Raw genomic sequence first — 24406 nt, forward strand, 5'->3', positions numbered from 1 at the left:
AATTTAAAATAATGGGTTTCTGGACTTATGATAGGCTTCCTGAATCCAGAATCCCCAGCGATATGTCTGGTAAATCTGTTTTTAATAAAAGCTGCACAGGTAATGCTAATTTTCAGCCAAGATTGGGAACAACTGCTATAGAATATAGTTTGAAAATCAATGATTATTAGAAGGCTGTAGTGCCAGGCCTTCTAATGTAGGAAAATAGAGCTGGGGAGCATTAACAAGACTTGAAGTCTCCCTCTAACAAACTAACACACAAGAGGAGGTGTGTCTCCTGGCTCAATGAAAGAAAGCAACAAGTTAAAACGCACAACAAAAATGACTCTCAAATATATCTCAGTAACGAGGAAGTGATACAAAATACTGTTGAGAACTGGAAAGCCCATTTATAAATTTTATATTTTTATTCTTAGGAACAGTGAAAGAGTCTTAATACACTAGGAACAAACAACATTGAGCACAATTTTTGGCTCTTTTTGAAATAGGTGCTTATACTCTGTTAAACAATACTATTCTGAAAATTTGTTTAAAGAGTTTCTTTTAGACATTTGTTCAATGAAGAATTTTACAAATTTAAACTAGAAAACAATAGAATGTTCCAAAAATTTGCTTGGATTAAACTACCAAACAATAGAATATTCCAAAAATTTGCTTGGATTTATGAAGCAAATACAAAGGAAAAGAACTTACTGATTTATGTATATCTCTATACTATAGTGAACCCAAATAAAACCAAAAGTGAAAGGACAATAGAAGGGTGAAATATGTACATCAAGCATGATTTAAAAATTTTAGTGTTTGTCAAATATAAAAAGCTTATCTCAATTTGTTAAAAAATATTTTATGGAAATAGAAATGACCCAAATAACAGGCAGTTTACATTAGAGAAAATGCCAGTAAACAAGCACATTAGGGATGCACTTTCTCACTAACAACAAAAATGTAAATTAAAGAAATTTTGGATCTGCAATTTTAAATTTAGGAAATTTGAAAAATAATACTGGGGGAGAATGGAGTAAATTGTTATACTCATATATTATAGATGATATTTGAAATGGTATAATAATTTGGAAAACAATATGATAATATATAGCAGGTAGCTATAAAGATGTTTATTCAATTTGTTTCTGTAATTTCACTTCTCAAGAAATTTTGTGAAAAAATAAAGTGCTGTATTTGCAAACGTATTTATTGTGGCATTAGTTGGAGTAGCAAATAAACTTGAAAAACAACTTCAGTGTTCAATGATGGAAGATGAGTTTAGTAAATTATAGTAAATTGCATGATGGAATTTTATGTAGCCATTAAAAATCATAATTATAAAAACTAGGCAGAAATATGAAGTGTTTATGTTTAGCCAACAAAGTATACCATTTAGTATGTTAATAGAATTATAACTCTAAAAAGGTATATTTATGACAGATACTAGAAAGTATTACCAAAAAATGAAAATAATAATATTACGAGATAGAGTTGTATTTATTTTACAAATATTTATTTAATGCCTACATTGTGCTGGCAGCTTGGATTACAACAATAAATTGAGAAGCTATAATCCATGGTACTAATGGAGATTATCTAATTTTACCTTTTTTTCCCCAAATTTTCAATAATATTATGGCAACTGCTCATTTATAAATTTAGCTGTAAATTAGGGTCAATAATAAATTAAGATGCTTGTTATTGTACCTGCTTGTTATTTTCATCTGCTTACCCCCAATACATAGAACATAAAATTAAGCAATTTGTTTTGTTTTTATTTAGTGAAAAGGACAAATTGTTGGTTCCTCCGTTTTCCTTTTTATTCATTAGTTGATTGATTGAGTTATTCTTTAAACAAATAATTATTGAGTGCCTGCATATTGGTACTATGATGGGTGCTGGGAGTCCTGGGTAGGAAGGATGCCTTGTGTCTGTTTTCTTACTCTGTTAAGGCTTGCCACATTATAGTTCTGTTATGGATCAGATTGTTCCATTAAAATGTCATTTTAGATTTACCACAAATGTTATTTTCTGAATGGAAGAAGGGTTTAGATAATGAGCATGTTCTTTTTTTTTTTTTTGATGAGGAAGATTGGCCCTGAGCTAACATCTGTTGCCAATCTTCCTCATATTGCTTGAGGAAGATTGTTGCTGAGCTAACATCCATACCAATCTTCCTCTATTTTTTGTGTGGGACACTGCCACAGCATGGCTTGATGATGGCATGTAGGTCTGTGCCTGGGATCCGAACCTGTGAATCCCAGGCTGCCAAAGCAGAGTGTGTGAACTTAACCGCTATGCCACTGGGCAGGCCCCACAAAGCATGTATTTCTATACCTTTTGTATGTGTTGCAACTTTAGCTGGAAAAAGAAAAGAGGAATTCTGTTTTTTAATATACTGAAGAAATCAGATATGCTTTTATACTAGTTACTTTGGGTGGCTTCCAAGTTTCTTTGTAAATAAACTATTTCGTGCAAATACAGAGAATATTATAGACAAATGTAGAGGATACTGTGAAGTAGAATTTAAATGTTAAGAAAGAATAAATTGATTTTCCATGGAAAACTCTATTTCTGTCTTTGAGTTCTTAAAATTTTTTCTATTTGTGGGAGGGCAAGATTGACAGAACTAAAATGGCATGTGGGTTGGTGGTGGTTCTGTATTTGTCTACAGACAAGTATGGAGGATACTGTAGATAAGTATAGAGAATATTATGAAGTGGTATTTAATTGTTAAGAAAAAGTAAAGTTGATCTATGGAAAACTGTATTTCTGCCTTTGAGTTCTTAATAACCACCTTCTCCCCACACACTCCCTTTTGGGGGCAATATTGGCAGTATTGACAAAACTAAAGTGGTGTGTGGGTTGGTGATTCTGGAATCTTTATTTCCATATGGTCTTTAATTTCATCATCCTGAAGTTGTCACAACTGTAACAATTGAAAGGATGACTGTTTTTTTTTTAACTTCAGTGGTTGGAGCACTATTACTTAGGAAATACATTGAGATGCCCAGTTGGACATATTCACAAACATTCTGTTGTCTAGATCTTCCAAGTCCCCTCTACTTATGGACTTGTATCAACTTAGGCCTTTTATTTATGACATTCTAGGCCTTTATTAATATCTAGATATCAAATTGATTAAATTATTCAAAAATCCTTAAATATAAGTATATAGTCATTTATTTTAGAACATTGGGAAAGACTTGAAAGAAACAGATCTTTTGTCACCTCTTTAAAATTTTTAAATATTAATAGCTTTTAATTATGAATCTTATTACTATGACAGTTTTGTTTGGTTCTTAGGTTATTTTCAACATAAATCAGAAACAAAGAATAGAATTAATTGATATCAACAAATAATTCTTGAGTGCATCTTAACAGCACAGCAAAATACCAGAACAACAGTGATGTGTAAGAAGGGATGCCTGACCTAAGGGAACTTAGGGTCTGTTTGAAATGGTCACAAATGGTTGTCTAGTGCAGCCTCAGTCTTCATATGAAGAATGATCATTAAAATGTAATTTTTTAACCATTTTTATCTACATCAATAATTCGTATTAATTTTCTTAATTGGTTTAGTACAAACATATGGGTCCTACATAGGAAGACTTGTTCAGGACCATCTCTGAAAGGAAAATCAGCAGCACTAAATCTAACCTGGGAAAATTAGACTATGTAAAAACATTTAGAACATTTTTTTCTGAAAAATAGAAGGTCTGTTATATTAAACATGAGAATGAATATGATCTATTTGCTAGAAAAGGTCTTTATAGAGATTAAGTTAAAATTACGTTCAGATATATACAGTGCACTCCTGAATTGAGCTGATTGAAAATAGGTTTTTCTAGTATTTCCAGAGATAATGCTTATTGAAGTTATACTTTTTTCCCTCATTTTTTGCTCCCATTTTTATTTCTGCCTTGAGGAAAAAGAGAAAAATAAGCATATGAAAGTGGTATGTGGCTTGTTTTTAATGTCTGTAGTTCTCAAGTAGAGATGTTGATTTTTCAAGTCCGTTAGAACTTCAGCATGGTGACACCACACCGTTCTTTCATAAAGAGTTTGCATATTTACAAGTCTCCCCCGGAGCAAGGGAAGATGGGGAGCACAAGGAAAAGTGATTAATTTTTCAGTAGGAGATTCAAGGAACTCTTCCAGCATTCATTTCAGAAAAGAGTTAATAGTAAGAAATGGACAATAATATGAGTTGCATTCTGAGATAATAGAACTGAAAATCTAAGAGTTACTTTAACTGAGCTGTTGGATATGATTATATGAACACTGGCCAAAGAATAAGTTTTTCAACCTTGAGAGAAAGAAGAGTAAATATCATAAAAAATCAGAATTCTTTTTTAACTAAAAACCTGAGTTTTTATTCATCAAGTCTTTACATGAGCTTCAAATTTCTGTGAGCTTCAAATTTGTGTAAAGATTGACTTGCTTTCCTCTTTGTCCAGATGATTTCCACTTCCTCTGTAAAAAATCCTACTTCCTGTTTAGTCATCTCTTGTCTGATCGTGAATAAATAATAGAACAAACTAGAAGACGTTAGAGAGAAAGGGATAAACACATGTAAAATATGACAGCAGTTAAGAAAATCTTTTTCAGTCTGCTGCAAAGGAAAGTCTGACCCTTAGAATTACTGGAATATAAAGTGATATCAGAATAATGGCATGATGGTTGTTGAAGATGACATTTACCCTAGTACTTCAACTCCTTTCACTCTTCATGATCCTGTTTTCCAGACCTTTTTCTATCTGCATTCTTGATCTTTTCCTCTTTCTCTACATCCGTCTTTAAAGTGGGGCCTGCAGTTGGACCTGACTCACACACCAAAGGCTTGACTGCCACTAAGTTTGGAGGCATTTTGGTGGGGAGAGGGTAAAAACTTATGGATTTTTTAATAACAATTTTGTGCCTTGTATATTAAAATTGTATTCAAATATATTGTACATCTGCTTCCCTTTGATCAGTGTTTACTTCTCATCTGCTGTCAGCCCTCTGGTCTGGAACTGATTATTTAGGGAAAATTGGTGGGGCCATCTGGAAATATGAGCAACTTGAGTTTCTGTCTGATTTCTAATGCATGTTTTGATTGATGCTAATTGTATGGTTTATTTCATTATTTATTGTTTCTGTTTATTGTTAGAAAAGAAAATCCTAATCTAAAATGACTTGTTTTCAAAGGCTTTGGATTTGGCTGCCCTTTCTACAGAGCATGCTCAGTATAAGGACTGGTGGTGGAAAGTACAGATTGGAAAATGTTACTACAGGTAAAATTTTGATTATTTGTGAAGGGCTAGGAAGTGGCAACATATTTTAGAGTCTCAAATCTGATAACTTTTTTTTTTTTTTGGATAGATTTCCTCATGAAGAAATGAGAACCGTGTCCTTGGTTTACTTGAGAAAGCATTTACTTAGCAATCACCTGGTAGCACTAAGAACTGACACCTTTAAAATAATAAAAGTTTGGAACTGGGAAGGGGAAACTTTGAGACCATCAGGTCTGAGACCCCTTTTCTGATGAGGAAGCTGAGGCCAGAGAGTGGATGTGATTTGTGTCAGGAACTAGTTAGTCACAGACCTGGGACTAGAATCAAGTCTGTTGATTCCCACTCCACTCCTCTTGGCTCTCAAGTCTTTTTTATTTCCACTGATGCCTCACATCTGTAAAGTGCTTTTAGATAAGAGATAGCTTGTCTATATGTTACGTTATCTCACTTAAATCTTGCAGCACCTTGGAGGTAGTTGCTATTATTAGCCCTTTGTCCTGATGAGAAAGATTGAGCCTCAGAAAAATAAAATGACTTGTCCAGATTCATATAGGTAGTTAAGTGGCAGAACAAGAATTTGAGCTCAGCATTGTGATGCCAGTTCTCTTACTATTTGCACAATTCCATAGTGTTTCTCTAGGATCCAAATATTCTCATATTAATTCACTTAATTTTTAAACACATTTTTTTGTGTGTATGTGAGGAAGATTAGCCCTGAGCTAACATTTGTTGCTGATCCTCTTCTTTTTGCAGAGGAGGATTGGCCCTGGGCTAACATCCGTGCCCATCTTCCTCTACTTTATATGTGGGATGCCTGGTATAGCATGGCTTGATAAGCAGTGCATAGGCCCACACCTGGGATCTGAACCCGTGAGCCCCGGGCCGCTGAAGCGGAGCGCGTGAACTTAACCACTACGCCACCCAGCTGGCCCCTAAACACATTTTTAAGCAAAGTAATTGAGAGATCAGAAGAGTTGTGATTAATTTTATGAATATTATACAGCAATTAGTAAATAAGACCTGAAAATTGTTGCCTAATATTGAAATGCATTTAGAGCGTTTGAAAAGTAGAGATAAATGAGCAATTATAAAGATAAATGTCTTTTATTATTCAAAGACAAGTTTGATCAGTTACTGTGAACGTCCTTCAATACTTACAAACTTTAGTTGTCAGTCAAACACTGAGGTAAAGGAAATATATAAATGGAATAATAAGAATGCTTATTCTTCTACTGTTGAAATTAAGACTACTTTCCATTTAGATATTTCACATAGAACTCGAGTATTTTTTCCTACTGTTAGATTGAGGAAGTGTTTTCTGCTAAAAGGCAATTTTAGACCATTATAACATTTAACTCTTGTGAATATAATTTCTGAAGACAAGCTGGAAATCTTGAGCTTCTAAGCAGAACCTTCAGAAACCTTTAATAATTAAAGAAAAGCACAACTTGGATGGCATTTAAATGAGTGCACCTTGTCATATTAATTATTGTTCTTTTCTGTTCCTTAATAGCTTCTCATCTTTCTTATGTATTCAGCATTCATTCCTTCATTCACTCACTCAGTAAATTATTTTAGGAGCAGCTGCTCTGCTAGGCAGAGAGGTTTCAAGTATTTATTAGATAGCCCCTTCCTTCACATAGTTTACTGTTGAATGGGGGAGAGAGAACAGTAACTGATTATAAGCATGGTTCCCATTATGATAGAAGCAAGCACCGGGTGGTGCAGTGGGAGCCCAGAGAAAGAGCTCCTAACTCTGACTGGAGAGGTCAAGGGTGGATTACCAGAGGATACAGCCTCAAATTGACTTCTGTCTCTTTGCTCCTGGTCACGAAGTTCTCCTGGGTCTTCCTCTGCAAGAGCTCTCACATTTGCTCCCTTACTACCCATTCCCACTCAGATGCCCTAATTCTGGCTTTTAGTGTCATTCGTTTGAGTTGTTAGGTTAGCTTCTTATCTGGGTTTTCTCTCTCCATTTTCTTGCCCCGTCAAGCCTTCCTGTATACTATTGTCAGAGTAACTGGTTGTGAAATAACAGCTCTTGTTGGATTCTTTGGTTAATCTCCATTAACCTCTAGAATGGAGTCTCGATTTTAGGTGTGGCATCTATGATCTTGTCCCAGTCTACATGTTTGCCCTTATCTCTCACTTCTCCCATTCCTTATTATGCCCTCCTTTCTAGTTAAACCAAAACAACTCCGCATTGCCCTAACGTGCTGTGTACTTTCCTGCCTGTGTGCTTATGCAGATAGTTTCTTCTATCTGAAATGTCCCCCCACCCCCACCTCACCCTATCTAACTGTCAAAATCTTGCCTGTCACTTCCTCCCTGAAACTATCTTGTTTCGTTCCTCCTCTGTGCTCTCAAAGCCCTTTTTTGTCTCATTGCCATAATACAAATTAAATTTATTTGTGAACATGATTTGCTTCAATCTTTATTGGTGCCTTCAGGACATGGTTGTTATCTTCATTTTCGCATCTCCTTGCCATCATGAAATGGGCATTCACTTGGTGCTTGACAAAGGTTATTGAATTAAATTGGAGAGAAAAAGTTGGCAGTTGGTGGGGATTGTCTCTGGACTCTGACTCTCTGATATTGGCCTGTGTTCATGGCCTTAACTGATGTTTTCATTATTCCTAAACTTTCTTTATACATGGCCCACTCCATTTCCTTTGCACAAGAACCCATGTGGTAAATTCCTTTTTGATAGTACTAGAAGTTGTCCTTTGAGGATGCAGCAATAAAAAAATATGACCCATCTTTCCTTCCTTTCTTTGGTTTCCTGATAGCTCAATAGCTCTGATTGCTTTTCTGTTTGTTTTTTAATTTGTTTATCCTTCCATCTCCATTGTTTTTAAAAAAATCTATTTCTTTTTTCATATTCTTGTTTTATATGTGTCTTTTATTGTAATCTCTTTTAAATCATTTTTGGAAAGAGACGACTTGTTAGATAAAAATATAGACTCTTGGGGGCCGGCCTGGTGACGTAGTGGTTGAGTTCATGCATTCCACTTCAGCGGCCCCGGGTTCAGAGGTTCAGATCCCGGGCGTGGTGCTATGCACTGCTTATCAAGCCATGCTGTGGCAGGTGTCCCACATATAAAGTAGAGGAAGATGGGCATGGATGATAGCCCAGGGCCAATCTTCCTCAGTAAAAAGAGGATTGGCAACAGGTGTTAGTTCAGGGCTAATCTTCCTCACCAAAAAAAAATATATATATACAGACTCTCATGATAATTAGCTGAATCATGGAATTCACTGACTGAACTTCAGCCATGTGTTTACGACTTGCATGTTCAGTTGAAGTCATGTATGTAAATATGTAGTCTTCCAGAACTTTTAGAGTTCTTTGATAACATTTTATAAATACTCCTTGTAAAAGTTGCGGGACTTTTGAAGAGGTGGGGGTTTCTGCCATGTCACACACCCGCTAACTTTGCGCCAACTGTTTTGGGTGACATTTAACCCCTTTAATCACCTTGCTTCCAACAGCTGTTTGGGTATAGCCACACCAGTGCTTGACGCTTAAGTTAGGAAAAAAGATCAAGCTATTCTTTCAAGCCTTTAAGTGAAAGTAGCACAATGGGACATACTGTGTATTGTTCTGACTTTATTTCACAAAATAAAAGCATTATCATAAAGTGCCTAAGTAGCTCTTAGATGGTGAGGGATGAGTAGTTATGAGAAAGCCCAACAGATTTATTAAGGACAAGCTAAAGTGTGCTTTAATGATTGGTTTAGTGGTAACAAAATGTTCCCTAGGCAGAAGAGATCGGTGACATCAGGATAGTTATAGTTAGTCAGGGAACAGATCTCAAATTTGTAGATAGGACAATGAGGATCAGATATTAAAAAAAGAAAAGAAACTATTTCTAGAGTAATAAAATAGTATAGCTATATACTCAAGTGGCAATTACTACTTACATCAAAATTGTTTAAGAATAGCTTTAAAAATGGGGTTTTGTCGCAGAGCGGAAGGTGTTTTCAAAGAAATGTCACCCTTCAGTTCTTCCAGGAAAATGGAGACTCGAAGCATTTATTCAGGTCGCCTGCCATATGTCCAGCTGATCATAAGCTCTTTGGGTGATGACCTGGTGTGACCTGGCTCACTGGCAGCTGTTAGTCCTGCTGTGACTAGGCTTCCGACAGAGGCTTTACACAGCATTTGAGGGTTAGATAGACAGTGAATATGAGAAACAGGCAACTTTTTGCTAAACTATATAAACATTTATGTTAATATTAATATATGTGTGTGTATGACATTACCTTCTTTGGTACATACCTATTCTTATAGAGGTAATTTGTCTCTATTCATATCCTCAGGGTATGAATAAATGCTGTAGTATTTATTGTTAAGTTGAATGTCTAATTCTTTTAACGGCTGTTCTTAGGTTAGGAATGTATCGTGAAGCAGAAAAACAGTTTAAATCAGCCCTGAAGCAGCAGGAAATGGTAGATACGTTTCTCTACTTGGCAAAAGTAAGTAAATATTCTTAATTTGAGTGAAATGTGTCTTCTCAGAGTGAGTGTTTAATTCTGTCCAGTGCATGGAGAGAGTTGCCAGTTTCTTCAGGAATATTTGGTGAGTTAATATGTTCAGACTTAACTTATTTTTCTTTAGAGCAAGGGAAAAAGTGAGAACCTATAGAAGATAACCATCTCAGGAGAAATTGATTGCCATAAAAAATAATAAAACCCATTTGAAAGATTGCCCATTAGAGCAGAAGAAAATACCAGAGGCCTACCACCCCCATGCATAATAGGCCCCAGAGACGCCTTCTTTTTTACGACACACTTGTCTCCCGCCTAAGCAGACTGTAGAGAACAGGGATTATTTTTATGTAGGTCCTTCATTTCTTGTCTCTTCCATAATAACAGAAACAATATTTCCATTTATTGAGCACCTACTCAATGTAAGGTACTGTGTCAGGTCCGTTCCATATGCAGTTTACTTTAAGCCTCATAGCTTTTCCTTTGTACTCTTAAGGAAAAGCAGACTTAAAGAGGATAAGTCAGATTTTCAGGATCACTTGGCTATTAAGAGCCAGCATTCAAACTCAGGACTTTTTGATTCTAGAGCTAACTCACTGTGCCCCATAGTGCCGCCTACAGCCACAATAGAATTGAAGGGCCTCCGAGAATTTTTAGTATCAGGATAGTTACTTCACCCTCACCAAGGCTACTTTAAGAAACATTTGATGAAGTGGTGGTTATGACATCATCTTGCTGTATCTTTAAGAATTTTTTAAATTAAAAGGTGGGGTAAGGAAGGTTGAAAAGAAGATGAGATAGAAAAGGAAGTACTACTACTTCTTAACTATGGTATTAAAAGTTAGCATACTAAAAGGAAACAAAATGAAAGTTATGCTGTATAAGTTACTGTGCTAATCTTAGTATGTTTACAGTGGTTTTCAAAAATGTTTGAAACTCTCTGGTGTCTAAGTCTATCTTCTATACATTATATATTAAACTTAAATTCTTAAAGAAGTTTCTAAGCATCATAGTAGACTTTTAAACTTTTCTGACAGCTTGAAATTAAAACTCAGGTCACACTATTTAACTGTCATCTTAGTTGATAATCACTTGCCACATGGTTAAAAAACTGTACTTTTAATTTTAACTATTGTTAACTACGTGGTTTGACCTATTTATCCATAAATTGATTTGTTTAAATCCATTATTGCCTGCATGACTGTGTAGAGGTAAAATCTACTGATTTTCTTTAATATATGAAGGAATGATTGCTAAATAATAGAGATCAAGCAGATTTTAGGAATAACATTTCTTTAAAAGTTAGATTGTTAATTTTAAAAATTATTAAATATTTTATATTACTTAGTCTATTAAATTTTATTATTTATTATATTTAATAAAGCAGCTTAGAAATGTATAAGGTAAAAATTGAAAAGTTTTCATCCATATCGCTCCCTCTAATCTCATACTTTAGCAATAAACACTGTAAACAGTTTTCTGTGTATCCATTTGGGCCTTGACTTCAAAGCACAATCTAACTGTTTAGGAAGAAATAGAGGATCCATGATCATGAAGAAAAAATGTCATAATCTTATGTTTCTAATCATAAAATAATTCTCCATCCCTCACAAGTCCATTTCCCCTCTGTTTCTGAGAGTCCTTTTCCAAAACCACCCTCTCCACAAGCTCTTTCCTGCTGCTCTTTCTCGGACCTTGTTCCGTGGGTCATCCCCTCTTTCTCCTGCATCTTCGACTTCAGTCTCAGGATTGATTTCTTAGTGCCAGCCTATAGACATACTCATATCTGTTCTATCCTAAAAAGATTTTCCCTTGACCCTTTCTTGTCTAGTTATTGCTCAGTCTCTGTGACAATGGTAAGACCACAATGAGGATTTTTTTGAAGGAATAAATGAATGAATTCTTCATATACAATACAAGGAGATAAAACTGTAACATCATTGTTGAAAATTAATTCTACACGTTTCTGAAAAATTTTTACTGTAATATCTAGGAGATAATTTGTTAGTAAGCAATTATTATAAACTTGTAACAAATAGTATTATTTTCAGAACCATTACTTTTATTGAAATGTTTCTTGGTTTTAGGTTTACATTTCATTGGATCAGCCTCTGACTGCTTTAAATCTTTTCAAACAAGGCTTAGAAAAGTTTCCAGGAGAAGTAACCCTACTTTGTGGAATTGCCAGGATCTATGAGGTAAGGTTCATATTATTCAAAAAGTTGACGTCAAGTTGAGGTTATATGCTTCTTAAGTAAACTCAAAGTCCCTTGGGGTCTAGTGAGGAGAACAATTTATAAAATTATGATTGTAGGCCTGTGGTTTACCAACAGAGTAAGAGATTTTAACGTATGCATTGAGTCAAGCTAAGTTTTTAATATTTCAAACATACATAAAAGTATAGAGAACAGTATGAGATAGAGATTTAAATTAGTTTTCCCCTAGAGATAGCTAGTTGTCTTAGAGCATTTATTGATCCTTTTCCCAAGGTCTGTAATGTGAAATATCAATTTTTTCTATATATAGTAGATGTATCTTGAGGCTTTCTGTTCTATTCTATTGGTCTGTTTGACTATCCTTATACCAATATTATATCATCTTAATTACTGTAGCTTTATAATACTCTTCAGTAGGGCAGTTTGTTCATCTTCATCAGGAAAGTCTTGGCTATTTTGGACTTCCGCTTATTATAAATTTTAGAATCATGTTGTCAAATTCCAGGAAAAGCCCTGTTGAGATGTCCTCCCTGCTGCCTGATTACTATAGCTTTACAATAATTCCCACACCAGGTTGGGCAGATTCTACCACCTGTTCTTCGCAGTTGGTTATTCTTGACCCTTTGCTCTCCCGTATTGATACTAGGATCGACTTCTCAAGACCCATTAAAAAAATAAGCCTGCAGGTATGTTGACTGGAATTACATTGAATATGTAAATGTTAGAGGGGGGCTTTCTTCCCACTCTCAGTCCTGATATAACTCTCCATTTACTTTGGTCTTCTTTTTGTGTCCTTCAATAAATATTTTGTAATTATTTCCATAAAGATATTTTGTTGGGGGTCCCCAAAACCACCGTGAGATTCGATGATTTGTTAGAAACATCCAAAGCAAAGAGAAAAGGCACATGGGGCAAAGTTCAGAGGAAACCAGGCACTAGCTTCCAAGAGTCCTCCCCCAGTGGAGTCACACAGGACACAATTCTTTCGGCAACAGGTTATGACAACACGTGTGAAGCGTTGCCTATCAGGGAAGCTCATTAGAAACTTGGTATACAAGAGTGTTACCAGGGGCTTGTTGTATAGGCACCCTCTGCCCATCATAAAATCCCAGACTCCAAGAAGTAAAGCAGGTGTTCAGCATAAACCGCATTGTTTGTACAAACAGTTTAGGTGTAGTAAGCCACTCTTATCATTTGGGGAAAGTTTTATATCAATATAGAGAAGCAGCCAAGTTCTCAGATGCCAGCCAAGGGCCAACCTTGCTAGCCGGCCTTTCTAAGAATAGCAGTCTCAGACCTGCTATGTTAACTCTTCTGCACAGATGTATTCCTAGGTATAACTATGAATGGAATCCTTTTTTTTTTTCTATTGTATTTTCTATTTGATTATTTCTGGTGAGTGGGAATGCATTAATTTTTTAAAGTTGATTTGATACTAGCAACCTGGCTAAATACTCTGTTTAAATTTTAATATCTTATCCATAGATTCTCTTCAATTTTCTAAGAAATAAAATAATCATCATCTGCAAATACAGACAGTTTCATCTCCTCATTTCAATCATTTTAACACTTTTTAACATATCTTGTTGTTTAGGACTTTCATTACAATATTGAACAGAAGCATCTCTGTTCTGTTTTAAATTCCTTGAAATGCTAGGTATGACATTTTAAAATTATTTTGTTAGAAAAAGAATGGAAGGTATTAATAGTTACTACTATATCCGGGTAGTAGTATATAAATTGCTTTTTGGGGCCGGCCTGGTGGCGCAAGCAGTTAAGTGCACGCGCTCCGCTGTGGCGGCCTGGGGTTTGCCGGTTTGGATCCCGGGTGCACACTGACACACTGCTTGGCAGGCCATGCTGTGGCGGCGTCCCATATAAAGTGGAGGAAGATGGGCACGGATGTTAGCTCAGGGCCAGTCTTTCTCAGCAAAAAAAAAAAAAAAAAAAGAGGAGGATTGGCAGATGTTAGCACAGGGCTGATCTCCTCACCAAAAAAAAAAAAAATTGCTTTTATTTTCTTCTTTATATTTTCTATATTTGCCAGATTTTCTCTAGTGAACATGCATTACTTTTAAAATGAAAAACAAATAGTATTTTTGAATTTTCTAGAAATGTTTCCCCTTTTGAAATATAATTTTGATAAACTTGTAAATAGAAGACTTTGATCATTTAATAAAAATACTATATCAGTCTCTCTCTATGTTTACTTGTGTGACCCTGAGTTGAACATGAACAAAATTTTGACCAAGAAGCTTAGAAAGGAAGGAAATAAAATAGAATCGATTTTTGAAACCAAGGGAGTTTGTGCACAGTGGTGACCAATGCAGTCGGATCTCTTTGACCTTTAGACTCTGCCTTCTGCACATTTCAGTCTTCTGCCCTTGTCTTCTTAGGCGGGAAGTGCTAGTGAATGATGGCATCTTGAACATGTGGTTGCTGGTCAGAATTCCTTCCAAACCTCTGTATGGTCACTGTTGCCATGGCTGGAGTAGGGAGTGGCTCTAAAGCAGATCCTTTACTCAGCTCCCTTCTTCCTTTCCCTGCTTTGGGTTGGGGCAGGAGTGGGAGGAACATGTCCTTTTATAAGTGTCCAGGGGAAGGCTTTGTGAGAAAAGCAGAACGTAAGTTTGTACTTGAAGGAGGGAAGTAGAGAGGAAAGCAACCTAGTTGTGGGGGTGATGTCATGCACAAATTGGATGCTCAGGGACTAAGCACAGACTTGGAATAGCGGATGCAGTATTTCTCCTTGAATTTACATAGTCAATTTCCCTCATGCCACAGTTTACCATACAAAGATTTCCTCTGTATTCTTTTTCTGTTTATGTGACAATGGGTTTAGAGTTAATTAGTAAAGTTTGCTCCTTTGTATTACAGCCTACACTACATAAGCCTTCAGAGGTTTTTGTATGTACATCATTCTTTTCTCTGGAGAGATTCTCTTCCTTTATGTTCTTTTCTTTTTATTTATCATTTTCATTTTGGTCTTGTATCTTTTAAATGTTTTCTATTTTAAAATGAACTTCATGTTGTGCTGCCTATTGTTCATTGCTTGTTTTGTACAGAAACTTGTTTGAAATGATTTATCCTTGCTAAATTGATTTGGTTGTGGTTTTAATTTTTCTTGAGGCATTTTGTTTATCCTTGTGCAAGGCAGGTCTTTATTTGAACTGTTCTTTGTTAAAAGATGTTTGAATTAGAAATATGACCCTAGGAAACATTATTCTAGTGGTCCTTGAACTTTACTGTGTATAAAAACGACTGTGGGAGTGTTTGAGGAGCACAGCTCATCCTCTACCTGCTGAATCAGACGTCCTGGAAGGTGGGACTCAGGCATTTGTGTATTTAACGAGCTCACTAGGTGATTCTGATGTATAACGGAGTTCGAGAACCACTGCAACATTCACTTCCTTAAGTTATTTGCAATTTTATTTTAAATAACTAAAAATCTAATTATAGTTAGTATTTTGTGAATTGGTTCAAAAATAACCACTGTGAAAATCGCATAATGATAGCATGGTTATTTATATACTTGAAGTGACATTGATATACTTGGAAATATTATTTTAAATCTATATTAATAAAAAATTTATTCTAGAGCTACTATAATTTAAACAATTCTGATGCAGGAATAGATTAAAGGACCAAAATAGAGTCTACATATGTTCATACATATGAAAATTTATGATGTGAGAAGATGGCCTATTAAATCAATTGGATTATTGGATTATTTAATAGATAAAAAAATAGAACTGGATGAGTAATGATTTCTTATACTAAAAGAATCTATTACTGCCAGATGACTCAAAGATTTAAAACCATGAAAGTTCAAGAAGAAAACATAGATGAATTATTTGTATAAACTTGGAATGGGGAAGACCTTTCTAAGCATGATACAAAGTCAGAAAGCCATATTTGATAAATATGAGAACATACAAGTTAAAATTTCTATGTATCAAAAATAAAAACCAAAACAAAAAAAAAGGTAAAAATATCAAATGGGGAAAATATTTTCTATACTTGGGACAGACAAAAGGCTACTTTTAATTTCCTCAATCTGCACATGCTTAAAAATTGCTGGATTTCAGGTGGTTTACGTGTTGATGGATGAATTACACACAGACACACACACATACAAATGCACATGCCCCTACACTTATAAATTCTCATTTATTTAGTCAAGAATGTAAATATTTATGGAAACTATGTGTTTCTTTGGAGCAGTTGTGGGTCAGATTGTGGTGTGGCTTTTGTGTAGGTCTTTGTTTTCCTCCTAGCCTAGGAGGCTGTTGACCTTCTCCATGTGAGTAAAATCACGCCAGACATGAGACAACAGCCTAATTCAGCTGCATTTTGGCTACACCACCACCCTTTCATACTGGGGCTTGGTAACACCCATCTGGAAAAACTTAACCAAGCCATCTATGCTTTTCCTCTGGAGGGAATGTTTAAATCAGCATCAGCCCAGGCTCATTTCATCTGAAGGAGAAAGCAGAGCCATATCTCTGCCTCCAGCTCCCCTGTATCCAGGAGGGCAGTTCCCCACTCAAGTCCCTCATACATTCAAACCGATAATAAAAGGGCAAAAGATAGGATAGGAAAGCAGGCAAAGGACATGAATCGACAGTTCATGAAAAAGAAATATCAATATCTGGTGTGTTAAATGCGTAACCTCAGTGATGATTAAAGAAATAAAAACTAAAACAATAATATTATGTCATTTTTCACTCAATCAGGTTGACAAAGATGTGTAAGTTCTCTGGTATCTAGGGTTGTCGAGGGTGTGGAGGAACAAACTCCACATATGAACATTGTTGCTGGGAGTGTACATTGGTACAACTCATTTGGAGACTGTTTTGAGTTACTGATGAGATTTTTAAATGTGCGTGCTCTTTGGCCCAGCAATTTTACTTCTAGGAATTTTCCTGAAGGCTGTTTTCATACAAGTACACAAAGATATGTGCAAAGAGGGTTTTATAGTATTTTTTTATGGTAAAAAAATGAAAACAAACTAATGCTTCATCAACAAGGGGCTGGTTAAATAAATTATAGTCTATGTATTGATGGAAGACTATGCAGAAGTAAAAAAGTAACAGAATAGAGCTCTTTGTATTGATATGGACAGAGAGTCAAGACACGGAGAGTACAAACAATAAACTGTATATCAGAATGTGTAGAATGATTCTGTTTGTGGTTAAAACATGCATACATGTATGTGTGCGTATATGTGAACAAAGTTTCTTGAAGAATACTCAAGAAGATATTAACAGAGCCTCTGCTGACTGGGATTTGGGGAGGAGTGGGGTTTGGGAGATTATACCCTTTTGCAGTGTTTAAATTTATTTAGCATAAGCACATATTTTACAATAACAAGTTTGAAAAACTGCATATGAGGTTGCCAAAAACATAAGTTAGTTTCAGTCTAAAATTCCTCAAGATTACATAAATTAATTCTGTGCCCATCAATCAAGTATACAGACATTCTAAGGTAATTTTATAGAACTGAAAGCCTTGAAACAACTAGCTATTCAGGCTGGAGTCTTCTTTGCATTGGGCATTACTACCTGCTACGGACTGAATTGTGTTCCTCCCAAATTTGTATGTTCAAGTCCTAAGCCCCCAGTGTGGTAGTATTTAGAGATGGGGCTTTTGGGAGATAATTAGGTTTAGATGAGCTCATGAGGGTGGGGCCCTCATGATGGGATTAGTGCCCTTAAGAGAAGAGACATCAGAGACCTTTCTCTCTTTCTCTCTCTCTCTTTCTCTGCCATATGAGGACTCAGTGAGAAGGTGGCCCTCTGCCAGCCAGGAAGAGAGTCCTCACTAGAACCCAACTGTGCTGGCACCTTGATCTTGGACCTCTGGCCTCCAGACCTGTGAGAAGATAAATTTTTATTGTTTAAGCCACCTAGTCTATGGTATTTTGTTATGGCAACCCAAGCAGACTAATACACCAATTTTGGCAGCTGTAACACTGAAGCCTTGCACTGTGGGATGCTGTTGCCCTGGAAACCAGAAAAGTCATGCACATGGGGCCCCATGCTTCATGGAGCCATTAAAGCTCACTGGTCAGGTTGCTGCCTAGGTGTGGAGATTATTCTTTGGAAGGAGAATATCTTAGTCTGCTCAGGCTACTATAACAAAATACCATAAACTAGGTGATTTAAACAATAGAAATTTATTTTTCATAGTTCTGGAGGCTAGGAAGTCCAAGACCGAGGTGCTGGCCAATTTGGTTCCTAGTGAGGGCCCTCTTCCTGGTCTGTAAATGGACACCTTTTTCGCTGTATCCTCACATGGTGGACAGAGAGATCATTCCTCTGGTGCCTCTTCTTTAAAGGGCACTAATCCCATTCATGAGGGCCTCACCCTCATGACCTAATTACCTCCCAAAGGCTCCACCTCCAAATACTATCACATTGGGGATTAGGGCTTCAATATGAATTTTGGGGGGGGACAAACATTCAGTCTATAGCAGGGAAGGATTTGGGTGTATGTGTGGGAGTGGGGGTTGCAGGGAGGTGAGTTAAGATGCTCATTTGTTCTTTCCTTTTAAGTTTTACGAGGCTTTAGTTTTACCAAAAAATAGAAAATGCACTTTTATTAAAATTCTTTATTTTTCATACTTTTCAATGGGTTCTTATATTCTTAAAATATGAAGGAATGTTTGGAATAGTTGCACATAACAGCAGTGTAAAATTCAGGAGAAAATGAACTCACAATTAATTAACAAATGTATCAACAGCTCTGTGTTTTGAAAAAAAAATTATTTTGCAGCTATAAGCAATGAATGAAAAAGCCTCTTCTCTTAAGGAACTAAATCCTGGCAGGACTTTGAATAAGAATTTCAAAAATAAAGCATGTGAAAAATACATATAAAGGATGAGTTTGGATCAACCTGTGAATGTTTTATTGCGGTTTTATGGGACTAATAAATAACACCCCTGTTCCTCACTCCAAGTTGAGAACCAGCTGAGAGATGGATACAGGATTCAAACAAAATGGAGGATAACCCATTAACTTTGTTACTGATAAAAGCAGAGTCGGAGCATGTGATTTTAGATCTATGACCAACAGGACTTAATAGTGTTCTGCCTCTGAGTTAGACAGACCAATCCACCCTGTCACAGACATGACTGTGCAACTTGCAGACCTTCTCCACCCAGGAGAGCCTGCTCCACACTGCAGGGCAGAGACTATGGGCAAGTTGCAGGCCAAGCTGGCTTCCTAACAGACCCAGGAGGGGCAGAGACAAGCATGCTCGGTTTGTCTCATGGGAATGAGTGAGTAGGAGAGGGAAGAAAGGCCCCAAATATCATTTTAATATCAACATTTCTCAAAGTGTGGTCCAGGGATTCCTGGGGGTCCCTGAGACCCTTTCAAGGGGTCCACAAGGTCAAAACTAGTTTTATAATACTAATATTGATGAGATTGGTGATAATATTAATGGATGTGAGTTTTTGATACTGAATAATGAAGTGCATTTATCTGTGTACGATCCCCTCAATTTGGCTGTGAACCTAAAACTGCTCTAAAAAAATAAAGTCCTTAAATTAAAAAAACAAAACTGAAGTCTATGGAGGTAAAAAAAATTCTATGTGATAAGAAAGCATTGTGTGGCACTTCTTACCTTCAGTGGACTCTCTTAGATTTGATAAAATATGTTATGATTAAAATCAAAACATATGAGTCCTCACATGATGAGAACAAGTGAGTGGTTCACACAATGTGTCATGTGATTTGAGAGGCAGAAAAGAGCTGTGTGAAGTGAGGGCGTGAAGGAAATCCCCATGAAGAGTGTGGGGCCTGAACTGGCCTTGAAGGTGGCTTTGAGAGATATAACGTTCATTAATAACATTAACTGCGTTTATTTATGATTATCAGGGAGACTCCCCGTCTCCTGGCTGCCATTCTTCCCCACTTTGGTGTATGCTGTGTGTACCACCAAGTTATTCTTTAAAAAAGTAAATATAATCATATTACTCCTCTGCTCTTAACTCGCTAATGGCTTTCCTTCAATGTTGAAAAAACCCTGAAGTTCCTACCATGGCAGACAAAGCTCCTGGCTGCCTCTCTGACTCGTTTTGTGCCACTCGCCCTCTTTGCAGCCTCACTTGCCTTTGTGTGGTTCTTCATACTAGTGTGTTCCCACTTCAGGCTCTACAGTTGCTGTGCCCTCTGCCCGGATTGTGCCTCCCCCAGATGAGCTCGGGTCTCCATCCCTCACTTCACTCAGGCCTCTGTTCACATAGCACCTCCTCCGAAGTGCTGAAGTGCTTCCTCTGCAACCCTTTCTGAAGTGGCACCCTCCCCCGCTGCCGCCCTGGCTCCTTACCCTGCTCTGTTTTCTTTACATCACTTGTCCTTGCCTGACAGTACATTGTTCGTTTGTCTTCCTCACCAGAGGTAACCTCCTTGTAGATAGTAACTTGATCTTTTTGTTCATATTGTGTCCCCAGGGCCTAGAACAGGGTCTGGCACATGGCAGGCTCTTAATAAATATTTATTGAATGAAAGAATATAAACCAGTCAGAAAAAAAAATGTCTTGTCCAATATTAATAAAGTATTGCTCTTATGTCTTGATGGGGAATAGGAAATGAACAATATTTCATCAGCATCCGATTACTACAAAGAAGTTTTGAAACAGGACAATACTCACGTGGAAGCCATTGCATGCGTTGGAAGCAACCACTTTTATTCTGATCAGCCAGAAATAGCTCTCCGGTTTTACAGGTGTGCTTTCCATTCAATTTGTAGAACTACATTCCTGTGAAATGTTGGTGGAACAATAATAAAGATGGAATGAAAATGTAGAGAAATGATGTATAGGCCAAGTCTATATGAGACTAAAAATTTAAACACCCAGATGTTTTATGAGCATTAAAGTGACATCTAATAATTTAGAAACTCACAGATATTTGGCAACTTGAAGAAACACACCTGGATATTGCTTGAGTTTTTAACACCATGTCATTGTATGAATTAGCGATTTTGTCGTCAACCAATAACAGTTTAATAGTTACTGGAAGCACATCTCGCCATCACTGCCCCCGTTAATACCACTATACATAGTATAAAGACCCTGAAGCTGAAATAGTGACACGATTTACAAAGAGCTGTAGGCCCCAGGTTCTGAGTCCTGATGAGGACCTGGAACAATCCCCATTTCATGAAATACTGTCAACTCTTGTCCAAATATTTTTTAAAAATCTAAATAAATTCTGTTCACTGGTTCTCTTTTGAGCACATACTTATTTTATCCTATAGATGGTTTCTGAAATTAATTTTTAAATAATGATATCCTCTTCAGCCCTTAGGTAATATACAAGGAGATAACTGGCAGCTGACAAGAGTTCTTTCCAAATATATGTTAGAAGCATGAGATGTAATAATATGAATGCTGTCTTGTGCACATGCAGCTGACTCTACTCCCCAACCCCCAGCGTGCGTCATGGGTTCCTCAGGGCAGCTGAGGTGGATTTTCATTTGCTCATTTGAACTCTCTTGTCCCTTCCTCTTTGGGATTAATGATGCATAGAAGCACAATGGGGTTCTTGAGCTGTAGCGTGAAAGCTAAGTGGATGACATAGGGATCTACTGATGGTCTTGTCTTCCTGGGTGGAAGCTCATTGGAGGTCAGTAGACACAGCTAAACTGCAAAATACAGGTAACCCAAAGCAAGATCCAATTCAGTTGAAAACTTGGAGATATATGCTAAACACAGTCTTCAAATTAGATGAGAAGGTGTTAGGAGCTTACCTATGGGCACCAAAGCTTTATGAAGCAAAAAATGTGTGGGTTTTACTTTATGTGATTATTTATTTCTTATTTTGATTCCATAACAAAGCTTTTGGGGAAAAAACTGTAAGTTGTTTCCAACCATGCCTCTGGACACATTTCCCATGACTAGTACCATTAAAAAAGACATGCTTTTGTATTTGCTTTAAAATTTTTTTCATTTACTGTAAGACTTTCTATTTATATTCTTTGGAGGTATTAAAAATTATAGAATGAATTCATTTCTACTTTTATAAAAATATATGTCTTAATATTTATAAAGTTGGTCTGACACCAAAATTTGTGTGCTCTTTTTCTAAAAGGCGCCTTCTGCAGATGGGTGTTTATAACTGCCAGCTTTTTAACAATCTGGGGCTCTGTTGCTTCTATGCCCAGCAGTATGATATGACTCTGACCTCGTTTGAACGTGCCCTGTCTCTGACTGAGAATGAAGAAGAGGCCGCTGATGTCTGGTACAACTTGGGACACGTAGCTGTGGTACGTTACTTCTCTAATATCACTTCTGTTACAGGAAAGGTAGCCACAAGTTAGTTTGAGGAAATTTTCAGGTATTGTAAATTCAGGTTTGGTTATGGTCTTATGGAGCAATTTAGAGATTTCTAGGAGTCACTATAGCTTATTTTATATTCCCAGGTTAAATCCTCTTACATATAATTGTTGGCACAAATAATCTGTAACCAATCTATAAATCAAAATTGGGGTGAGTTTATTATGAGCCAGATCTGAGGACTGGCCTGGGGCCTTTCTTCCCCACAGAAGGAAAGGCACCAAAGAAGTGGGGTCTACAGAGCGGTTGTACACTGTCAAAGAGCATGTATCACATATGATTGGAATATCCCTTTTACAATAGTCACGAGATTGCTTTGCTGGCACAGGATTTCACTCAGCAATTGATGAACATAGCAGGTAGCAGGTCTGTGGTCTCTAGCCGGGTGGTCACAGCAGGTCAGTGATCAATCCCTAGCCTAGGGAGAGATGCTGATGTGGGGGAAGTTACATCCTTATTTTTAAGGGCATTGTTCTTGTCTTTGGGACATAGTAAATGCTTAAAGCAGATATACAATGCATGCTCAAAGGCCAAGTCAGGCCCTTTTGGAAAAACAGGGTCAGGCCAAATTAGTTTTACACCAAATGGCTTCCTCATATACTCTAATATATCCTATTGCTTGTCATTTATTTATCACACTTCATACTTGACTATTCTGATCAGTACTTGTTGCTTTTTCTATGGTATCAGAAAAGATTTATATGAGGAAAGAAGGGAGGAGGTGGCAGGAGGAAGCATATGGATTTGTGTGTGCAAACATGTGCTTTTCTTTTGTAGGGAATAGGAGATACAAATTTGGCCCATCAGTGCTTCAGGCTGGCTCTGGTCAACAACAATAATCACGCCGAGGCCTACAACAACCTGGCTGTGCTGGAGATGCAGAAGGGCCATGTTGAACAGGTCTGTGAACTACCAGTGGCACAGTGGGCTACCTGCTTTCTTCAAAGAAAAGTCAAATGTGGCTATTGTTATGTATTTTAAAATGAGCTCAACAGTCTGACAGGCCTCTGTTTGAATCCCAGCTCAGACGCCTTTTAGTGATGTGACCTTGGACAAGTTACTTAACCTTTCTGTATCCAAAATAGAGCACTTGATTTTTGCACCTCCCCAGTCTTCCCCGTCTTAGTGAGCTGTTCCACCATTCACAGTCCCCCATCCACCATCCAGCTGCTCAAGCCAAAATCTTAGGAGCCACCCTCGAAACCTCTCTTTTCCTACTGCTTCTCCCTGCCACCCTACGCCCCCGTCATGCTCGGCAAGCCCTGTCAGTTCTACCTCCAGGCTGCATCCTGCACCTAGCCGCTTTTCTCGGCTCCTACCACCCGTCTCCACACTGCTCTCATCTCCTGCCTGGGCTACTACAAGAGTCTCCTAGCTGGTCTTTTTGTTTCCACTTACATCAGTGAGTAAGTGCATCCTCCTCAGAACAGCCTAAGGGATTTTTTAAAAAACAAGATTATTTTATTATTGCGTTGCGTAGTATCCTGCAGTGGCTTCTCCTTGTATTTGGCATAAAATCTGGACTTCAAACCTTGGTCTACAAGGCCCCACGTAACCTGGCCTCTGGCTCCCTCTCGGACCCATCTTTTGCCACTGCTTCTTTCCTACCAATGCCTGATGTCCGGACACATTAGCTGCCTCACTTTTCTGCAGATGTGCAGTGCTCATTCTTACTGTAGGGCCTTTGGAACAGTCTTCTTTGATCCTGCAGTGACTTTTTTCTTTTTATCATTCAGGTCTCAGCTTAATTGCCACCTCCTTGTAAAGGCCATCTCAAACATCAGTCTAAAGAAACCCTCAGGCACTATCACATCTCCTACTGCTTTTTTCTTCACAGTACTTATCATTTTATCAGATATTTTCATATTTATATGTAGAATGTAGAATGCTAGCTGTGTGAAAGAAGGGACCTTCTCTGTCTTCTAACTGCTATATTTTCAGCATCAATAGCAGTGCCTGGCACATGGTCAGTGCTCAGTCAATATTTGTGAAATGAGTGGATGATATATAAAATAGGGTAGTAACAGTACCTGAGGGTGTTTTTGTGAAGATTAGCAGATCATGCATGTAAAGCACTTGACACACTATTGAG

The 24406-nt window shown here is 37.2% G+C and overlaps 1 protein-coding gene across 3 annotated transcripts in view; it reads left to right on the forward strand.

The window, feature by feature from the left end:
• The window catches only part of TTC8 (tetratricopeptide repeat domain 8), a 53342-nt gene that overhangs the window by 23047 nt on the left and 5889 nt on the right, over nucleotides 1-24406 (forward strand). For all 3 annotated transcript variants that reach the window (XM_058567519.1, XM_058567517.1, XM_058567518.1), the window contains 6 exons: nucleotides 5176-5261; nucleotides 9653-9740; nucleotides 11840-11950; nucleotides 20563-20702; nucleotides 22070-22244; nucleotides 23092-23214. In XM_058567519.1, the coding sequence (XP_058423502.1) occupies nucleotides 5176-5261; nucleotides 9653-9740; nucleotides 11840-11950; nucleotides 20563-20702; nucleotides 22070-22244; nucleotides 23092-23214 (723 nt within the window). The remainder of the gene's footprint in view (nucleotides 1-5175; nucleotides 5262-9652; nucleotides 9741-11839; nucleotides 11951-20562; nucleotides 20703-22069; nucleotides 22245-23091; nucleotides 23215-24406) is intronic.

The sequence above is a fragment of the Diceros bicornis genome, chromosome 24 (genome assembly GCF_020826845.1).
Source record: "Diceros bicornis minor isolate mBicDic1 chromosome 24, mDicBic1.mat.cur, whole genome shotgun sequence".
Taxonomy (NCBI): Eukaryota; Metazoa; Chordata; class Mammalia; order Perissodactyla; family Rhinocerotidae; genus Diceros; species Diceros bicornis.